The sequence below is a fragment of the Halichoeres trimaculatus genome, unplaced genomic scaffold, assembly GCF_033239565.1.
Source record: "Halichoeres trimaculatus isolate MK-OKI-2021-1 unplaced genomic scaffold, fHalTri1.1 fHalTri1_scaffold_23, whole genome shotgun sequence".
Classification (NCBI taxonomy): Eukaryota; Metazoa; Chordata; class Actinopteri; order Labriformes; family Labridae; genus Halichoeres; species Halichoeres trimaculatus.
In genome coordinates, this window is record NW_027437201.1 from 15,510,416 (window position 1) to 15,532,128 (window position 21,713).

Below are 21,713 nucleotides of genomic sequence, written 5' to 3' on the forward strand. Positions count from 1 at the left end.
TTACGAGGTGCACTTGAATGCATCATCAGGGCGGAGTTAGCCCAGTGAAGTTTAGCCTAGCAGGAAACAGCGAAGCTACCGCAGCGGCGGTGGAGGAACAAGGAGCGGTTCTTACTTAAAAACCGGGACTCATACAGGATATTTCCTCGGCTTTACGTTGTCTACTGGTTTCTGGGAGTACTGTTTTCGAACTGGTCGTGTTTTCTTCGGTGGACTTTGGATGAGGAGAGGGCTCCCCGCTGACTGAAACACACTAACCGGAGCTGAGAGCGGATCCAGCGGCTGTTACGTTTAACTGCAGCGGAGCAACGGCCGTTTCAAATCAGGTGGGTTGCGAGATGTTTTCTGTTTATAGGGACCTGTTCCTGGAGGTGTTGGTGAGGTGCAGAGACTGGTGGCTAACATTAGGAAGTTTACCTGTTTATTACAGCCACCTGTTTTCTCCTGTACACCTGAACGGCTTCAACTACAGCTAGCTCAAGTTGTTTAGCCACACATCATCTCCTAATTGTTCACTTGCTAGCTGCTAGTCCTCCCTCTGAGATCAGACTCTGAAGCTGTTGCACATTAAAAGTACGATAAACAATGACAGGAATTGCGAGGAAATCCGTGTACTTTTAATACACTTTGACTTTATTAAGTTTTCAGAAGTTAGATAAATCTTTTGGGATAGAATCAGCTGTGATTCAAGCATGTTTCCTTTTAGTTTTCAGTGCTACCTTTACGAGAGTAAGTTAGAGATAAGTAAACAAGTATATTGTCATCTTAACCTTGAAAGCTCTCACTCCCATCAGTATAAGTTCTGTTTTCCTCCGTGGTCTGTCTCTGTTACCTTTTGGCATCAGCATGAGACACACCTGGCTGACAATCAGCTCACCTGTGAGCCATATTAGAGGCTGAGAGCACCCTCAGTCAGGTGATGTAGAGAGGGCTGATAAAGTCCACATTGGGTGGCGACAAATGAAGCAAACACAGGATTAAACAAAGAAGGAAAGTACCCAACCAGAACTAAGAGAAAAGCAACACAAAATATGAAATGTACCTTTAAGACCGATCCATACTAGATGTTAAAGAGAAGAGTAGAGAAGGGATGGGAATAGCTGCAAGAAAAAAAAAACTATATTTAAGGCAGGGAGAGAATATAAACCATAACCCTAACTGAAAACAGACCCACCTGGATAGAAAAGCAGAAAAAAAATGATATCAAAGGGTAACTTGATGTTTGTCTAATTATATATATATTTAAATGAATATAGTTGAAGCTAAAGTTTACTGTACAATAGCCAAAAACAGATGTTAAACACAAAAAAATATTGTCTAATGGTTCCTAAAACAACCCAACAAGACAACTTGAAGAGTTCCTCAGTAAATTAAAAAAACAGGTGAAAAAATAAACAGAGAAGAGAGATGCTGTTTTCTCAAAACAATCTGACCCAGATGGAAGAAGAGGAGCGGATATACACTTAAGGCTACCCCAAAGTGTGGCCAACCAGGTATGCAAAATGAAGAAAATTAGGCCTAAGGTAGGATGAAATATTGACCCTTCAGACTGCTTTAACAATGACCCAGTTACATGGAACTGAATGGAGACTTTTGGTACCAACAAGGACGCCAAACCAGATGTAAAATAAAGGAAGAAAACAGAAGCTGAAACTTACCTTCAAACATTCCAATAAAGTTTTTGTAGAAACTCAATACATTATAACAGGTTTATATAGTACTTTGGCTGCATTAACAGAATGTTTAAGTAATTGAGTATTGAATCAGTTGGTTTGATGATTGGTTAAAGAATCAAATAAGAAAAGTTGCATGCTCAGCATTTCTTTAAGAAAACTGAAATGTTTTTTGTCACCAATATTTGTTGGCAAAAATTGGAGGGTATGCTTTATTAAAATCTTATATTCTGCCTGGATAACCACTTGCTAAATATGATGTACAGCAAAGAATTCAGGTTAAAATAAAGCAAGTATTAGCTCATAGCTTAGCACAACGACTCCACCTCTGAGTGTTTTATCCAAAGAGGCATGGGCTCAGGGAAAAGGAAAGTAACAGTGGTATGAGGTTGGCTAACTCCGGTGTGCAGATAGGTGAGTAGTTGTTGTATTCTGTGTTGCATAATTACGGAAATGTATGGCTGAAGCAAGGTGTGTCTCCCCAGCAGGTATGTTAGTAAGCGTTTGAGTCAACGGTCTGGTTTTTGCATGAGTAACTGGTGCGTTTGGGGTGTATGAGGAAAAATCGTTTCTCCGGTTTGGCTTGTTTTCTGTCACGGTCACATCAAAATGTCAACACAAAAAATTTCACCTCATAGCTTTACTCACACTGCACCCCTTTACCTGAACCCAGCTCTTCACCTGTAGTGAAGTGTTGGGTGGTTTTATCTGTCAGGATTTTTGATTTTGAGTCAGTCTGCAGCAAAAAAGTCACATATTCTGAACAGGATAAAGCTGGAAGACACAAAGGCCGCGTCCTTCTACCTCCACCTGCAGCACCAGTCAAACAAAAAGCCTTTTGTTCCCCCTCAGAGTGAGTACTATTCCACCTGCATGGCAAAGTCCACCTGAAACTACAATGGAGGCAAAACAAACAGCCCCTCCCAAAAGTAGGCCAGGCCAAAAGAAGCTCAACTACTTCTTCTGACATACTTTCTGACATGTGGCTGTGTAAGTTGAATGTTCAGGTGAGACTCAGCACAGTGAGACTTCAAAGGCTCCTTCCCCTGAACTTTGAGCAGCTTTAAGTACCCATGTGCTGGCTGAGGTGATGTCCGAGAGGCAAACCCTGCCTGTAAACTTCAAACAGAGCGCAGGGCTCAGACTGTCACGCTGAGTTTAGCATGTTAACGGTTAACTCAATTCTTGCTTCACCTCTTCCAATGTGCAAGACATTATCAGACAGGGAAGGAGGCTTTTCCTCCCGTGGGTTTTTAATGGGGTGGTAGAGGAGAGAGAAAATTTAGTTGGCTCATCTGGTGTAGCTCACATGAGATACATGTGTACAAAGGAACTCATGGCACGTAGGGTTGGATGGTATTTCCAAAAATTACAGGTGTGAAAGCTGACATGTTTTTATTTTTTTAAATTGTTTGTCAAAGGTGTTTCTAGGTCATTGATATGCAATTCAAGGTGCATTTGAGACTCTTTGTTTACATGTTTTTACATGTTTTGGAGCCACTTTGTTGAATATAAAATGCAAATTAAAATTAATACTGTTAATTTATTTAAAAAAAACGTCACAAATTTATCAGATTCAAGACATAATTGGAATCTTGGTCATCAAAAGTACACCTTGTAGTACTCAGAGGCAGACACAAAAACATGCCACCATGTGACTTTGTGTTAGACATCAGTGTGCAGGACTTGATGACAGATTAATCCCAACACTTCTGCACACAAGTTTTTTCCTACTGGGACATTTTTTGGAGAAGTCCCTGTCATGAGGTCTATGTGTTTGTTCTTCCTGCTAATAACGGCTCAGTATCCTTACGTTTTCAGAGGCAACCTGAGCCTTTACGGTGTAAGCTCCTGATCATCCCCTCCTCTCTGCGTCCCTGCGGTTTTGATTACAGGAAAGACAGAGTGAATTAGTGGGGATCTGCTATCTGCCAGCCACACCCAAAACTGACAAGATCTTGTTTCTGTTTTGAATGTGGAAGGAAGCATCTCCCTCGTGTTAGCTGTAGTGGCTCTGACTCCTCCTCTCCTGCTCTGGCTCTTTGGGCTGGTTGTAAATACTCAACTTGAATGTCAGGCTGTACTGACGCCCCCTCTTTCTCTGCTTGCTGCACCGACCTGACACAAATCACACCACAACCCACAGCACACCGTCTTCGGCTGACTTTAGAGGAGTCATTTCCATCACCACGACCAAGAATAGCTTGGTGATGTTTGAGATCACAGAGAGGTGTCAGGCCACACACTCAGACAGAGTCAGAACATTTAGGTCCCCCGCACAGGTACCGTCACATCTGCTGGAACTCAGATTCTGAGCTGTTTGTATCCTCTGAATCATCAGGTTTACTGTAAGATACATGTTTTGAATCATGGCTTCAAGATGACCCAAGGCTGACAATACAGAGGTAAACAAAGTCTGAGATTCACGTCCTGTCTCTTTATTAGATTTTCATATTGATAATAACATGGAAGAATTATCCCCACTCTTGAAAACGTCTGCATTTTACCCACAAGTCTGCATACGAGACCTCTGTCTCTTTTCAGCTTGTCTGAGCTGCCAGAAAATAGATTTTATTGGATGTGCATCCCAATAAAGCACTTTTACACAAAATTCTTGAAAACTTCTTGAATTATGCAAGCAGACACAGTTTTCTCCCAGGGTTTGCCTGGAAATGTTCCTACCAGGACTGTGGAATAATTTCAGAGTAAAGTTTGAGTGTGCTCGAGTCTTTTTCAAGCACAAATTTACTATCCCCCACTTCACACACTTTCTAAGTGGATTTATTTCACACATTTTATAGCATCACATTTATTATGTCAAAATACGCTTTTTTCAAACATTTGCTAGTTTTTGATTCCACACATTCCCAACATATTTCACACTTTTTTTGCAAAGTAATGATCTTTGAAGTTTGTGACCTTTTCTTTAACATTTGCTTATTCCTAATCTCACAAATGCTTCCATTTACGCACACATATTTGCTCTAATTTTATTACTTTTTTTATTATCTCACAAGTTTGATTTTTTTTTTTCATAAATTGTACTTTAATTATGGAGTATTCCTCTTCCTCAAAGGGTCACAAAAACCAAACACACAGAGTTTTTTAAGTTGAAAATATGAAGATGGATCTTCGTCCTTACCCGGGGGCCTGTAGTTGTTTAAATGTTGTCGTCGTAAGTCATTTGGGATTTGAATATTAAGGGTTATATTTGTTTGCTCTTTTAAATTAAGCTCTTTATTTCCATGCTGTTGAACTGACCCTGAGAGCAGCTCAGAGGGAGATGAGTGCAGACACACAGAGGTGTTTCTGTGATGGGTCGTGTGTGTGGAGCAGCTGTCAGACAGGTTCTGCTCCACCTCTATTACCTGCTCTATTTTACAGCTGCATTTTTGACACCATTAATAAGTCTGAGTGTGTGTGAGCTTCAGCTGTATGAGTTGATCAGATACGATCAGGGAGGGGCTTACTTCTACCTTTTTTCCTGTCTCGCAGCAAGTTCTAGCGTAGCTGTTGATTGCATAAGTCCATAAGGCGAATGTTTTGGATGCCAGGCATTTCCTGGCCGTTCATTCTTCCTCTGAGGCGCTATGCGAGCTATGTCGCTGAGAGACGTGGTCATGTAGCAGCTCTGCTGGTCCAGCCACTTCTCCTGAACTTGTTGTTGTCATGTTCAGGCATGTTTGTGCACTTTTCTCCCTGCATCGACTCCCTACTCAGCTTTGATGGCTCGGCTGATATGCTGGGAATTTGATGATCTCACTGAACCGTGGGATGAACGATAACAAACAGCATCTCGCAGACCGAGAGTGAACGCATTCATTGACTGACTGACGACACATGTGAGGCTCTCTGTGAGACTTTGTGAGAGCCGTCGATAAGCCTGTTTAATGTACAGTCATAGGTAAATACCACAGGTGAGCTTATCTGGCTGACAGATGAGCTCACTGTAGATCAAACAAAGCTCATCACTTTACTCCTCTGCCAGGTGAAATTCCTCTTCAAAGATCCATATGTGAGGCTAAGGTAGAGCATGACACAGTTTCTCTGCAGCGCTCTGTAAACTGGTTTCTGTCACGCTCACTTCTGACCTGCTATTGTTCTCCTGATGAGCCGAAAACTAACAGGTACTTCCCTCCAACAATAACAGCTTGGTCTACTGCTTTGGTATCATAAATGAGTCCATCTGCACACACATGGGGCAAACTCATTAAGATTAAATTGCTTAAAATTTAGCTGTCTTTAAGTTGATGCACTTATCAATAACAGTAAGTTTCTGACTGTAAAAAAAGTTAAAATGATGAGTTAAATTCCATGATTCAGGTGAAATATGTGTGGAAAAAAGTTGCAAATGAGATTATATATTGAGATTATACATCACAAACTTTGTAAAAAAAATAAGCAAAGTGTGGCAAAAATTCTTAATGAGCTAGATTTGTGTTCCTTCAAAAGAAATATTTTGAAGGAACACTGGTTCTGTACAAATTGTTGCAGGATGATGAAGCACAATTTAAAACAGCTAATTTGCCGCCTTGTTTGCCGGGCTGCTTTAACTCTCCTCTCATCTTGGCTGAAGTGTGGAAGGTTTTAAGAGAGCAGAGGAGGTTAATCTACATGTCTGAAGGAGCAGCTTTAAACATCACCTCACTTCATGTAATAGCGATGTTCCTCCCCAGCTCTGGCTCTTGATGAGTAGCTGGGGGAGAAATAACACTGGAGTGTGTTTAATGAACGGGTAATTTGTGCTCTAATGTCTGTCAGGTCACTTGAAAGGCCACAATTAATCTGGAGGGAGAGAAACAGCTCTGGGATTAGACTGTCTGACTCTCAGCAAGCAGATGATGTTAGAGAAAGAGATGAAGCTCTCCTCTCTGTTTGTTGTCTTCTCTGTTTACGCGTGAACACGTGTGAGGGTCGTAGTCTCCTCTGGTTCTCCATCAGCAGATTCCTCTGGTTGTCCTGAGGAGCTGCTGTGTTTGTGAAGCAGACCTCCCACCCTGCCTTTGTCAGCACAGCTTACGGCTTTGAGCTCCTTCTTTCTGCCCCACTGCTTCTCCTGGGACCGTCACACACACTCACACACAAACTCATTCACACTCTTATTCACACACTCATTCACACAGGGTCTACAAAGAGCTTACGACCTGCAGCAGCACCAGGGATGTTGCATGTTTTTAAAACCAGTTGTTCTTTTCCCACTGCTGAGGATTATTACCCTAAGTCAGAATCCTGCTATTAAAGGCAAATTATGAGTAAAAAAGCTAGAATATAAGCTTTAAAAAATAAAATTTTATTTTTTTTCAAAATTGTGACAGTTATCTGAGAAATAAGTCAAAATTCTCATAATTAGGTCCAAAAGACTTTTATGCCAGAAATCTGCAATAAATGTCAGATTTTACTCGAGGCTGAGAAGGACTGAAATCTAAGAGTGAAATGTCACAATTCTTAATTTTATTTTTGATTGTTTTTTTTTGCAGAACTTTGAGAAAGAGGTCAGAAGTTTTTGCACTAATCCCTGTGTTTTGTCAAAGTTAGAATTTTGACTTTTTGTGTCAGAATTCAGCTGAGTTTTTGTAAAAGAATAAGTCTGAATTAAATCCTAATAGCCAATATTGTTGCATATCTCTCAATTCTAGCACAAGTTTGGGAAAAGTCATGATGCCGCTTTCCTTAATCATACTTACCTGAAAACAGAACCAAAAAGTTGCTCTTTTCCAGATCACTTGTTTCCATCCTGAGAAAAAATACAACCAATATAAAAAGAATGATGCAGTAGACTTTTTAATTAGAGGGGGATGTTTATTTGAAAAACTTAATCTGAGAGCACTGAGCTGTAATCCTGGTCTGCTCTCTGAATCAGAGATGTTTGAACTTTTCTTTGAGGGAGCGTCTTTTGGAAACGTGAGTCAAAGCAGTTCCTCTGATTTCAGCTATTAACAGATCCGTCTTACTCTGGATTCAGGCAAATGAGCTGCGTTATACGGAAAACTGTGACTCACACCGCATGCCTTTGTCATGGACGTGTGATGCTTGTGGCTCATGTGTCTGACTGTGCTCATGAGTTTCCTCGTCGCGCCGTCTCCAGTATTCTGGTCAGATCTGCTTTTCTTTCACATAGCTGAGTCTTGGCGAAGGAGCGAAGGAGCCAGAGAGCGGTCTGACACGCCGCACAGACTGTCAGGCTTGGAGGACTTTGTGCTGCTTCACGTGATGGAGATTAGAGAGTCAGACTCTCTGTACAACGTGGAGTCTGAGGTCGCTGGTTTAACAAACCTCACCTTCACCTTTAGACAAAACTCAATTTAAGACATTATTTAAAGAGGAGGAGGAAGAAACAGATGAAGTGTGTGTTTTTCCCTCAGATGAAATGATGTTGCCATGATTTCTTCACCCGTTTCTGTCACGTGTCTGTTTTAGCAGAAACTGTAAGATTGTAGAGTAAAGCGTCTTTGTAAGCATTTGCTTCGTTTACAAATAATTTTACTTCTTTAGATTCAAATAAACCAGTGCAAATCAATCACTACAGGCCAGTTTCTGCACCCACATCCTCCTGTTACAGTGACATATTTACTGCCCGTCAGGCCTTGAGGTCTTAAACATGTCTGATTGATGGGTACCTCTTTGCTTCGGGCTGTGAATCAAGAAAAAGCATCCTGTGCATCCTTTTTTATGTGATGTTGCAGCTAGTTTCTCCTCTCATCCTGCAGGAGTTAAGCTAAGCTAATGTGACACGTGCTCTCTGGGTGTTTCCCTGTACTTATCATAGGAACATAGGTCTGAACACTTCTGTGGTTTGAGGAACAAGTTAGTTAGGAGGAACAAATTTGAGACAAAGCTTGAGAAGAAGTCAGAGAATAATGCATTTGTGGAAACCCTCAGTATGTGGAGCAGGTGCTTTCATCAGCTGGCACATGCTTCACAGGGCCGACTGTATGTGTATGTGTGTGTGGTGCTGGACTCCACCTGTAGCATTCCTTTCTGCAGCCAGCCCTGCTGCTTAAAAGCCTAGAGACTTGAGGCTGTTCTCCCACTTTCCACTGACACACATTTGCAGACAGAAGTCTCCAAAGAGTGTTTAACAAATCCCACACATCCTGATCCTGAGTCATGGTGTAAATAATTTGTTTGTTGATCTGTATTCTTCCTTCTGCAGCAGAGATTAAACCCCACCCTGGAATTTATTTATTGGTGCTCTCAAACGGCCTGCATCAGTGATAGATCGATCTGTAGATTCAATCAGACGGTGTTTAGAGAACGATTGATCTAAGTGTCGGCTGAAATAAGAAGCTAATGCATCACATTTAAACACAAACAACCAAGAGGAAACAGAGTTGCAATGAAACATCCTCATGGAGAAGGACTTTATAAATCACTGTGCAAAATAATGTGTCATCATGAACCAGGAGGATTTTTAGTCAGACACTGGCTGATCTTGTCTTTCTTCCATCCTCTTGTTTTCCTCGCAGCAGCGTGCGTCAGTGGGCCCGCAGGCTCCACGCTGGTGCTGAGACAGGATGAAGAGGTTCAGGAGACACGGCCATGAGTCCCAGAGGGATCGACTCAAACAGGAGCTCTTCCAGTTCAACAAGGTAAGAGCTGCGCAAGTTAAGACAGAAGAAAACAGCTAAACTACCAAAAACTGAAATCTTATCAATTGATTTTGCTTTATTTTCATTAGAAAATGTCTTTTTAGACTTAATATGATCCACATTCACCCGACCATTCCAGAAAAATGTCTTATTTCAAGTCATTTAAAGACAAAAATGAGGTATTAATTGCTTGGAACAAGTTAAAAAAAAATTTACCAATGAAACAGAAAAATTTGCTTGAAAATTTGCTTGAAACTAGAAAAATGTGTTAATATAACTAAACTTTCTCTTGTTCCACTGGCAGATTTTTTAATTTGTTACCAGCAATTCAGACCTCATTTTTGTCTTTATATGACTTGAAACAAGACATTTTTCTGGACTTGTCATGTGAATGTGACAAAAAAAGACATTGTCCACTGAAAAATAATACAAAATCACTTGATAAGATTCCATTTTTTTTTACAGTTATGAATGTGCTTAAGCTAATCCATGAATCTCTGAAATTTGGAACTGGTTCTTGGTACTCAAACCAAATGACTGCTGATGATTCACAAGATCAACAAGCTATAAAAAAGCTTAATAAACACATTATTCCTTTGATGGAACTATCTGCATTTGAACGCCACAGCAAGGCATCAAGTTTATTTTTAGTCCGTCCCTGGATGTAATAAAATACTCTGCAATGGAGCTTCAGGTTTTGTTTGTACGTGTCCTCTCAGGGAAAGACTTTATAATAAGAGATTGGATATGTGTGATGGCGATGAGTGATATTTCCTGGTACTGATTCTAGTTCAGAGATCATCAAACTGCACATGGCCTTGAGTAGCTTGGAGTTGCTGCAATGTAAAGAAAAGCAGTCGTATTAAAAATACTCACTGTGTATGCAACCTAATGATATGAGTCCAGGTTTTTAAAACACATCTGGAAAGTCAATCAGTTGAGTCTTACTTTTGTACACTGCAGGACCCTGTTGGAGTATCGTGAATTCAAAAGTTGCATGGATGATTTTTGAAAGGACTTGAGGTGTTTTCTGAAAATATTTTTCTCCCAATTTATCATTCATAGATTAACTCAACACTAGGCCTGTCACGATAACAAATTTTGCTAGATGATAATTTTCCAAAATATTATTGCCAATAAACTATATTATTGTCAATATTATTTTGGCTTTTTTTTCGTTTTTTTATTGATGTAATTATGATAAATGGGATAATTAAGTGAGTACACCATATCAAAAGCAAGAAACTTTAATTTCTTAAGAGTATTCAACTATAATTAAAAGGTCAGGGTCTTTTAAATAAAATGAATTAAACAAAGAATATAATAAATTTAACAAACAACAAAGAAAAAAATACAATGAAAATGAAATGGACTCTCTTTTAGAAAAAAATACATGTCAATGAAAATAATTAATACTAATCAAAAACAATAAAACATAGACCCTGTCTCGAAAGAAAAAACGAAACTCCAAAAAAAAACAACAATAAAAACTATAGCCTAAATAAAAGGGAGTTTATACAGTTCCTGAATTGTTTGTAACATGTACTTTTTTCCAGTCAATCCGTACTGTCTGTCAAACATTTTTAACATTTCTGGCTTTCAACCGTATTGAAGGGCAGCATTTCTTTGGCAATGTAGCTGTCTTTGAGCGCCCACCATTTGGCGCTTTTATTTCTATTGACTTTGCCGACCAAAAGCCTCAGTAAGAGCTGATTGTCAAAGAACAAGGCTGCGCTGCACCTCCCTCTTCTTCTTCTTCGTCGCCACTATTTTCAAACAAATGTGACATATCAGCTCGTTGGTGTTCATGAGCTCACACTTTGTTCATTCTGATAAAAAACAAAATATTCCCACACTAGGACTGTGGCAGGCGGCTTAAGAACTGTATCTTTCGTGCCATCACTCATATTAGCGTGTGTTTCCTCCTTACCCCTCAGGACGCTCACTTCAGCTCTCTCTGGCTGTTTCCCAAAGCCCAGGTACCTTGCCTTGCCTTGCCTTGGTAGGCAGTGCCTCCGAAGCCACTTCCTTCCAATCCAAGGCAAGTGTCCTGCCTCTGCTCAAAAGGAGATGCTAATGGAACAGCCTACAAAGGCATATTGTGGGAGGAGCTCAGACGGCTTCAAATATTGTCATAACTTGCCACTTTTCTACACTTTCTGCTTTTTTATTGTCACATCATTGACACTCTGCAGGTGCAGCTTCTCAGTAATTATAGTTATGTGAGTGACACACAAAATAGTTAAGTGGTGGACATGGTATAAGTTGTTATTTTCAGAGGTGTATTTTGTTACTTACATTTAATTTGGAATTTACCACGCGCCTCCGCTGGTGCGTCTTTTCCTTCCATTTTTTTTTCCTTTTTTGTAGATTCACGCGTTGCATGTTGGGTATTTATAGCCATGGCAAGGCAGCTAAGGATACACCTGTGTATCCTTGGTCAATTAGCCACATGCTAACCAAACGGAGGACATATGCCTCCGGAGGACATGAACATTGGAACAGCACTTGGGCAGCGACTGATGATGTGGATGCCTGCCCACGCCCACCCCACGCCCACATCAGACCAAGGCAAGGCAAGGTACCTTGGCTTTGGGAAACAGCCGCTGTGTGTACGCGCGAGCAGCCTCGTCTTCACCTCAAAGATCGCATTTTTGACAGATGCTCACTCCGCTATAAATCCACTAAATCCGCTATAGAACCTATGCCCCCGATGTCAGGAAAGATAGACGTAGTGAGCCATCTTCTCACTCAGCCTCTTTGGTCAAAAGAGAGGAGGAAAACAAACATGCATGCACGTGTCAGTTTGTCGAGGCTGGCAAACTTACCGAGGATGTTTTGATTTATCGTTCGGTTAATTGATTTATTGATAATCGTGACAGGCCTACTCAACACGTACGTCTGTATCACGTGATAAACCAGAGTATCAACAACAGGATTCATGTTTCTATGTTATCTGTGCCTCTTCCTGACTCTCCTCCACCTGCTGTTATCTGCAGAGTGTTTCAGCCTCTCGTCTCCATCCTGTCATTGTCTCAGCTGTCACGGGTCCGTCTCACCCTCCCCCTGTCTGTCCTGTCTCTCCTCCTCAGACGGTGGAGCATGGGTTTCCTCACCAGCCCAGCGCCCTCAGCTTCAGTCCCTCCCTGCAGCTGCTGGCCATCGGCACTCGCTCCGGAGCCATCAAACTGTATCCTTCAGCGAGCCGGAGTGCAAACAGCGCTCAGCTAGGAATCTGAGCGTCATGTTTGAACTTGAGGAGGAGTGATAATTAGCAACTATGACGCTGCTAAATCCTCGTCTGCGGTTCACATGGGCACCTGCTTCAGGTATTTCATTTTCCCACGCTGTTGCTCAAGACTATGGAGTGTGACGCCACAGCCTTTCTGCTCCATTATTCCCACTGACAGTGCAGCGGAGCCAGTCGGTACACTTTCCCCATTGACACAGACACACACTGGTTTTGATAACCGTGGTGCCCTCTGCCATTAGAGTAATCCTGCAGCACAATGCAGCAGATTGTTCAGGGATAAAGGAGAAAGAGGGCTCAGATACAGCAAAATCTGTGAATGAATATCATGAGTCAAAGCGCTGGATGCTTCAGGCGGATTCAGAGAACAGAGCTGCTTCTGTTTGTCTAATGCAGCTCAAACATCTTTCCACAATGTGGCATTTTAAACACTCTTCAGAGGTCAGGGTCAGATACTCTGCAGCAGCCCTGGAGCTGCTTCAACACTCTGGAGATAAAATCTGTTTCCTCTGCTTCATGCATGCATTATTATTTCACTCTATGATTACGTAAGATTAGTTGGATTTGTCTCTTCAACTGTGACAAGGAGATAGTCTGTCTTATACTTGTGCTCAATGCAGGATCTGCATTAGAGCTCTGTCAGGAACAAGCAGTGAAATGATTGTTACAAATCCAGTCGTCCTCAACCAGCGGTCAGGTATGGGGCTCCAGGTGTGGAGTTTATGGGTCTACATGATGAAAATGCGGCCGTCACACAGGTTCACTTTCTCCCACACCAGGTAATGTGTCATGGACAAGTTTTTGGATGGTTCGGCTTTTTGGACAGTATGGATTGACTGATGTTTATGTTTAGGTTGAACTGGTGACTCTGCTGGATGATAACAGTCTGCACATGTGGACTTTAAGAGCCCACAAAGGCCTCTCCGAGCTCCTGGAGATCGGACGCTTCACACTCACCGGACCACCTGGGTGGGTAAAAGTACAATTTCTGTGTCAATGTTTAATTTGTTGGAGCTGCAGTGATTAACAGAAACACATGGGGGTTAGAGGTGGGAATATTCCCATAAATTGACTCAACGTCTTTCTTCTTCTTCACTTCAGGGCGCCTCCCAGTGTAACCAGAGTGACAGCGGTGCTGGCTCACTCCTCGGGGGAGCTGCTGCTGTTAGGGACAGAAGGCGGACATGTTTTTATAGTCGAGGTGCCAGGGTTCAGAGAGCTGGAGGAGAGGAACATCAGTCTAGACCAAGTCTCCACCAGGTTGGCAAATAATGAGAATGTGACGTTTTAGTGCAGCTTTGTAGCAAACGATATTGCTATTCGTCCCATCAGGAGTTAAGTTTCTAATGTTGGTTTCTCCTGTCTCCTCCAGCGTACCAGAAGACTACATCGGCAGGAGGAACCTAGAGCACGTAGAAGCCCTGCAGGAGAACCCACTCAACCCTAACCAGGTTGTAATTGGTTATGGACGAGGTCTCATGGTCATCTGGGATCTGGAGAAACACTGCGCCATCCAGCACATCCCAGCCACACAAGTATGAGCTCTGCCTCTCTGTTTTACAAAAACTCAAAACGCAGTTTGAACAACCTCAATGTTTGCTTCAATCACAGCAACTGGAGAGTGTGTGGTGGACGGAGGACGCCGCCTACATCCTGAGCTCTCACAGCGATGGAAGCTACTGTCGATGGATGGTGGGAGTGGAAGACCTAAACGACGAGGAGGAGAAGTCAGACATTCCCTACGGTGAGGAGATAGACGGAAGCATCCTCTGCTCGTTTACATATATGAACAAAGTTTCCTGAAGATGAATTTACTTTTTCTTCTTCTGTCACTTTAGGACATTTCCCCTGCAAGGCCATTTCTAAAATAGTTCAGCTCCCTGCAGAAGAAGGGTGAGTGGTCTTAATTGAACAGTTTTGTTTCCTTGGTAGAAAACCAACAAGCGCTTGACCAACCAGGATCATGTATTTAACACAGCCAGGTGTTTAGTTTGTGCTGGGTTATGACGGGTCATAAAGGCTGCAGGGTTAATTTTGGTAGCAGAAAAGCTCAACAGTGTGTGTCCACATTAAGGGAGGTTGTTACTGCTTTGACACAATGTTTGAAACCAGACGGAAACTTTCAAATCTGCCAAACTTTTTTCACAATCCCAGAATTTTTTTTTCTGGCGTACTCAATTCAAAGAAACCAACCAGGTGATCATTATTTTTGAGGATAGAGTCACCAAAAAATATAAGAACAGGCTCAAAATTGAGAATTGTGAAATCTGTGGCTCAATAAAAGCGTTTCCTGCAAGCTCACTCTCCCAATATTTAACTTTATTTCCCAAATCTGTTACACTACCTCCTGTTACATATTAACCTCTGAGCAAACTGAACTGTACTTGAACCTGTGTGCGTGTGTGCGTGTGTGTGTGTGTGTGTGTGTGTGTGTGTGTGTGTGTGTGTGTGTGTGTGTGTGTGTGTGTGTGTGTGTGTGTGTGTGTGTGTGTGTGTGTGTGTGTGTGTGTGTGTGTGTGTGTGTGTGTGTGTGTGTGTAGTCCTCCGTTCCTGTTCTTCAGCGGTGGTATGCCCAGGGCTAGCTATGGAGACAGACACTGTATCACTGTGATCCACGGGAAAACACACGTGGCTCTGGACTTCACCTCCAGGATCATTGACTTCTTCGTCATCAGAGGCGGCTCACACCACACAGGCAGGCAACACACACACACACAAACACACCAAACTACAGATACCCTCACCTGCAGGATTTATTACAGGCATTTAAATACGTTTTATGCAACGTCTCTATTTGTTTCCATGGTTCTTCTGTCACCTGTTTCCTTTGGTTGCTTGGTTGCCTATAAATAAACTCCAGTTGTTTTGTTAAGGGTGTAAACAGCCTGCAGATGTGTCATTAGATGCACAGTGACCTTGCAGCCTGCTCAAGTGCTGGGACATTTCGTGTGCACCCACTTTTGGTTTTCTGTTGTTAAATGTCAGTGCTGTCTGTCTGCAGGAGATCCCAGTGCTCTGGTGGTGCTGGTGGAAGAGGAGCTGGTTGTGATCGACCTGCAGACGGAGGGCTGGCCAGTCATTCAGACCCCATACCTGGTCCCTCTCCACAGCTCGGCAATCACCTGCTCCCACCACGTCTCTGCCATCCCCATCAAACTGTGGGAGAGGGTGATCGCTGCCGGAGACCTGCAGAAGACACACTACTCAAAACAGGTACAACAACACAACACTTAGATTTGAATGTTTATTTTTGCTTCATTTTCTTTGTCAACTTATTTTAGCACAGCTTTTGTGCCAACATTTGTTTCTATAGTTTTAGAAAGGGGTTTTAATTTTGTGAGTCTGAGGCTTGATATTTAGACATGTTGCTATAAACTTAATTTCTGTCTCTGTGTTCAGCCGTGGCCGATAACAGGAGGGCAGAGCCTGGCCCCAGACCCCCCACAGAGAGACCTTCTCCTTACAGGGTCAGTCCTGATGAAGTTTTCGTCACCTGTGATTTTATTCCCAGGAAAACTTAACTCATCATGTTTTATTGTGTTTGTACAGGCATGAGGATGGGACGGTGCGTTTCTGGGATGCTTCAGGAGTCTGTTTGTATCCCATGTACAAGTTGAGCACAGCTGGAGTGTTCCACACGGACGCCGACCCGAACGATAATATGAACCAGGGCTCCGAAGGAGAGTGGCCTCCCTTCAGGAAGGTACGTTTTTGCAAGCCTGTATTTTCCCCCTTAGTGTGCTGTTTCTTCAGGAGTTTCTTTTTCTCTTTTGTACCTAAAGTGTCTTTATTCTGCTTGTCCAGGTCGGATGTTTTGATCCGTACAGTGATGACCCACGGCTCGGCGTTCAAAAGATCCACCTTTGTAAATACAGTGGGTATCTTACTGTGGCTGGAACAGCTGGACAGGTGAGAAGACTGATTAAAAATCCCAAACTGAGGTTTTTGTAGCTGACTCCTTGAAGGTCTCTGGAAACTTTATTTTGAAATCAATGCAAGCATATGAAAACAATCAACTGAAAAAAGTGAAAATGAGAGTTTGTGAGTTTTTAAGTGCATCATGGTCTCTATTTGATCTATAAGAGGCTTTGGTCTGATTGTTAGCGTCTTGCATTTGTGTTTCCTATTTCAGATCCTGGTACTGGAGCTAAACGACGAAGCAGCAGATCAGATAGTGGAGGCTAAAGTTGTGGATCTGCTGCAGGGCCAGGAGGGTTTCCGCTGGAAGGTAAAGAGCATTGAATCTTGTCTTTGTATGCCGTGCATCATCTTTAATCTATGTCAGCAGATCTGAAACGATTACATGTCTGAGTCTTTTTTTAAACGATCGTGTTGATGTTTCTCTCACTGGTCAGGGTCACACTCGGCTGGATGTGCGAGAGGAGCCGGTTCAGTTCCCTCCAGGCTTTCAGCCATTCGCTCTAGTCCAGTGTCAGCCTCCCGCTGTGGTCACCGCCCTCACTCTGCACTCAGAGTGGAAGCTGGTCGCTTTTGGGACCAGTCACGGCTTTGGCCTCTACGACTACCAACAGAAGAACAACGTCTTTGTCAAGTAAGAAGATGCAGAGAGGGATCTGAGGGGAACTTTGGTATTTTTAACTTTGGCCCAGTTATAACTCGTGTTTTTGTTTCTTCAGAGTACATCTGGAAAAACAAAGTAATCCCTTGTCTTTGTCAGTTTGTTTGACGTTGTTGGGTTTTTTTGTGGCTATGTCAACATGCTGCTCAACACTGGGACTCACCTGTCTGTTTGTATCCATTCTTGCCCCTCAAACATGTCATGATATGTAAACTCTACCCTCTCCCAAACCCAGATGCACCCTGAACCCCAGTGACCAGCTGGCCATGGAGGGTCCTCTATCCAGGGTAAAGAGCATAAAAAAATCTCTGCGACAGTCATTCAGGAGGATCAGACGCAGCAGAGTCTCGCTCAGGAAGCATCACGTCAACAATGCCGCCAAGGTAGAGCTCCGCTTTCACTGGTGAATGACTCAGGAGTAACAGGAAGTGACTGAGCCTTTCTCTTTCTTTCATGTGGGAGCAGCTCCAGGAGGCGAACGCTCGTCTGGAGGCCGAGCTGGCAGAGATGGAGCTCGCCCCCGTCCAGAGAAAGATCGAAGCTCGCTCTTCAGATGACTCCTTCACCGGTCTCGTACGGACGCTTTACTTCGCCGACACCTTCCTCACAGACAGTGAGTGACACAACCAGCCTCCTCGTGTGCCAAATCAAACACTTCAGCTCCTCCTCTCACGTGTTTCTAATCCTTCTGCAGGCTCACATAACACACCCTCCCTATGGGCGGGGACCAATGGCGGCTGTGTGTTTGCGTACATGCTCCGGCTCCCTGCTGTGGAGCACAGAGCTGATGAACCAGTAACCGCTCAACCAGGTGAGGAAGAGTTTTCTGACGACTGGTGAGTCTTTACTCATCTCTATCCTCGTCTTTTAACCATCAGTGCCTTCTCTTTCTCCTTCTCCTCCTGTACAGCCAAGGAGATCCAGCTGATGCACCGGGCGCCAGTAGTTGGCATCGTTGTGCTTGACGGTCACGGGGCTCCTCTCCCTGAGCCTCTGGAGGTGGCTCATGACCTGGCGCGCTCACCTGACATGCAGGGCTCACACCACCTCCTGGTCATCTCTGAGGAACAGTTTAAGGTCAGAAAGAACAAAAACAATCTCTTCAGATGTTGATCCTTAAAATATGCACAAATGGGATATTTAATGTGCACCAGTGATGTCACCTCACCTTGTTCTTGTGTACTCAGGTGTTCACGCTGCCAAAGGTGAGCGCTAAGATGAAGTTAAAGCTGACAGCGGTGGACGGCTCCAGAGTACGGCGGGTGGGCGTGTCCTGGTTCGGCAGCAGTAAATCAGAGGAGTACGGCGAGAGCGGCTTGGTGGTTCTGACCAATCAGGGCGACGTCCACGTGGTGTCATTGCCGTCAGTTAAGCTGCAGGTTCAGTATCCCTGCATCCGCCGAGAGGACGTGAGCGGTATTGCTTCCTGTGTCTTCACTAAACACGGCCAGGGTGAGGATCATCTTGTATGACCTGGAGTTGGTCGTCAGATTTCTGTCTGCAGCTGGGCTGATTAAGAGTTTGTGTATTTCTCTTCCAGGCTTCTACCTGATCTCTCCCTCTGAGTTTGAACGCTTCTCTCTGTCCACGCGCTTCCTGGTGGAGCCTCGCTGTCTGGTCGAACTTCCTCTCCACTCAGGCTCCAACAAACGTAGGATTCATTCTGACGGAGGGTCGTCAACTCACAGGTAGACACTCAAAGATTTTATAGTAAGATGCGCATACTCCATCTTTCTATTCCTCCTGAGCTTTTATCTTTTCTCCTTGCAGAAGCACAAGACTCGACAGTGAAGACGCAGGTAAAGCTTTCCACAGCAGCTTCATCTTTGACTATGCACGTGCTACTGGCTGAGAGATAACTGTGCAGATGTTAAACTGTGTGCTTTGCTGTCTGTATTCAAACACACACACAAACACACACACTCACTGTTTGTGGCTGACTGTACTGACGTGTCCTCTGCCTGCTGCCTGTGTTCCAGAAAGTGCAGCTAGACGTGTTATGGAGCATGCTTTGCTGAATGACGAGCGTGAGTACTCGATAGAGATAGAAACAGTCGAACGTTTTGAAACTGTTTCCTGTTTTGTTTTCTAATGTTTGGCTTTTGCTGAATCAGCCTCATGTGCTGCCTCTCACAACTGGTGTGTCAGCTTTCTGCTCCGATCATCAGACACACCTTCATCAGCAGTGTTTACCAAACATCAGAACAACCAGGAATGGAAACCAAGAACCAGTTCTTGGCTAGATTCTTAACTGTTCCCTTATCAATGCCTTAAATTTAGTTTCAGGTCCAATGATGTCACATATTGCAAGAGAAAATCTTCAACTTCATCTCTTTTAGATGACATCAGTGGATTGATTTCTTTGATTTGACACCGTTAGCTCAAAAACTAAGGAGCAGATATTTGTCCAGAAGCTTTACAGGGTACGATAAGGGAACTGGTTAAGACTTGAATGAAGTAGTAGAATCCTTGAAAATCTCATCTATGCCTATCCCTAGTCCCACTGCATGATAATTTAACTCTCATTAGATTTAAGGAAATTGCTTCAGGATAAGAACAAAGTGTAGTTATGGTGTTCTTTTTCCTGCAGAGGTACTTCAAGAAATCCAGAAATCACTAGAGGGAGACCAAACGTGAGTATGAGACTGTAAAGTGAAGCAAAAATGTTTTCATCTCCCCCTGCTGGCAGACTAAAGCTGTCGTCTGCTTCTCTCAGGTCTTTCCTGGAGAATAATGTGAAGAGTGCTGTAGCTTGAGAATCATGGACGGCTAAGGTGAGACGGAGTGCAACAGATTTTCACATCTTGTTTAAAAAAAAAACATCTGTTAATTCTGTCTGTGTTGATTTCCTGTCATCTCTCCTCGCCCTGATGATGTCATAGTCCTGTAGCGGCTCCGCCTCCTGCTCCGCTGACAAACCACTACTGACCCCTGACCCCTGGCCTCAGTGACTGACCTCCCCTCTCTCAGCTCGCAGAGACACCAAAGGGCTCCTGAGCTTCCTGAGCGCTCGCATGCGGTGCAGACGGCGGGCGGAGGACAAGACACCACCTGTGCCTGAAGACCACCTGTGCGCTGTACACAAACCTCCACAGCACGGTCACAATCATTAACCCAAAGCTACATGAAGCACATTCCTGACATGAGACCAATGCCAAAACTCACCCAACCAGCATCTCCAAACTGCCACCTGTCCAAGCTTTTTACTGATCTCCTCTGCGCCTTTATCACCACCAGCCTTTCCACAGCGTAACGGTTCGTCCAATCAGAACTCTTCCCTCTGCCGAGCAGTCTCACAGGCCTTCATCCCTCCACATGGACATAGAGCCGGAGGGGGAAGGATTGAACCATGTTGCTGAAAAGATTCTGTAGCTTGAACTTTATGGAACTTGTGCCTATTTTTTAATTTGAAGTAATTCACATGGTGGAAGCTCATTTCTGCAGAGAGAAACATGTTGGAGAAAAATTGGTGGCTCTGGCTCAAGAGAGTCGGGATCTGTGGAGTTTTATTTCTGATGTTTTGGTTATTTTTGAATATTTAATTTTGTTCTAGGCTTTTAAAGGATGTAATTCCAAACAAGGAGTGCCATTGATCTTTTTTCATATTAAGTTCAGTCTCAGAAATCAGAGGAAAAAGTCAGATAATCTGTAGTTTTAGCCCACTTGTTTAAAGTCTAAATGTAGCTTTTATATTAATTTGTAATCTTTGTCTCAGATTTCTGTCAAAACTTTTTATTTTATTTTGAAACTTTTAGAACTATGGCTCAAATGTTCCTTTTCTTGGTCTTATTTTTAAAACTTGGATCCTATTTTTTTTAAATATCACTCTTACTTTTCACAAACCAAAGCTTTCCAGGTGAATATTTAAAGGCTATTTGTTTCCAACTTTTGCAGAAATGTGCTTCCGTACCTTCCAGATGAACTGTTAAGGGACGTAGTTTTCGCTTTGACCCCAGAAGAGAAAAAAATGATGTTTGTTGAACCACAGTGATGTTAACGTGTATTTTTTTAGTAAATATATATACTGTATATTGATTAGTGATCACAGACTGTATTGTACCCGTGTTTTCCCGCCCTGTCTCCTCCCGTCCTCCCGCGCTGAGACTCTCGGTACTTCTCCATGATGCTGTCGTTTCTGGGGGGAAAGCTTTTTACGCGGTTTTGGTTTTTAATTATTTTTATGTAAACCTTTTTTTTATTCCAACAATGAGAACTGTAATTTAGGAATGTAATTGTAAGCTACTTTAGTGAAATGTGTTTAATATATACAGTATGTATGTGACTCAGTCTGTACCTGTGGGCCTGTTGTAACAGGGTTGGCTGCTAACGTAGATCATATTTTGGTACTGTGTCTCAGAATGCTGGGTATTTTAGCATCAGCCTAGAATATATTTTTGTAGTGAACTGATCAAGAACCCTAATTTTTTTTTTTGATTTGTAACCTCACACTACAGTCCTTTGTGGATAAATATACATGTTTTTTTTCTGATGAACAAATGTCTCTGGGTGTATTTTGTTATAATGATGTCTTTATTAGAGGTGACACTTTACAAATGAACTCACTGCAAACGTATGAAACATGGATCTAGACTTTGTAATGTCACTTATTGGTTTCAGAAGCC

The 21,713-nt window shown here is 42.9% G+C and overlaps 1 protein-coding gene across 3 annotated transcripts; it reads left to right on the plus strand.

Annotated features, from left to right (window-relative positions):
- Nucleotides 1-8: 8 nt before the first annotated feature.
- llgl2 (LLGL scribble cell polarity complex component 2) lies at nt 9-21,575 on the plus strand. 3 transcript variants are annotated; one of them, XM_074662495.1, is made up of 27 exons: nt 9-326; nt 9,140-9,262; nt 12,355-12,452; nt 13,210-13,291; nt 13,366-13,481; nt 13,614-13,772; nt 13,885-14,047; nt 14,124-14,256; nt 14,351-14,405; nt 15,053-15,207; nt 15,514-15,725; nt 15,912-15,979; nt 16,062-16,215; nt 16,317-16,421; nt 16,645-16,740; nt 16,868-17,064; nt 17,327-17,474; nt 17,557-17,704; nt 17,786-17,902; nt 18,002-18,168; nt 18,279-18,543; nt 18,632-18,779; nt 18,862-18,890; nt 19,071-19,118; nt 19,682-19,724; nt 19,808-19,865; nt 19,974-21,575. In XM_074662495.1, exons 2-26 carry the CDS (start codon nt 9,188-9,190, stop codon nt 19,845-19,847), a joined length of 3,021 nt encoding a protein of 1,006 aa, XP_074518596.1. In that variant the 5' UTR covers nt 9-326; nt 9,140-9,187; the 3' UTR covers nt 19,848-19,865; nt 19,974-21,575. The 3 variants fall into 3 exon arrangements, with proteins under 3 accessions (XP_074518596.1, XP_074518597.1, XP_074518598.1); XM_074662496.1 differs by having other exon boundaries at nt 9,143-9,262; XM_074662497.1 differs by lacking the exon at nt 19,071-19,118.
- Nucleotides 21,576-21,713: the final 138 nt, after the last annotated feature.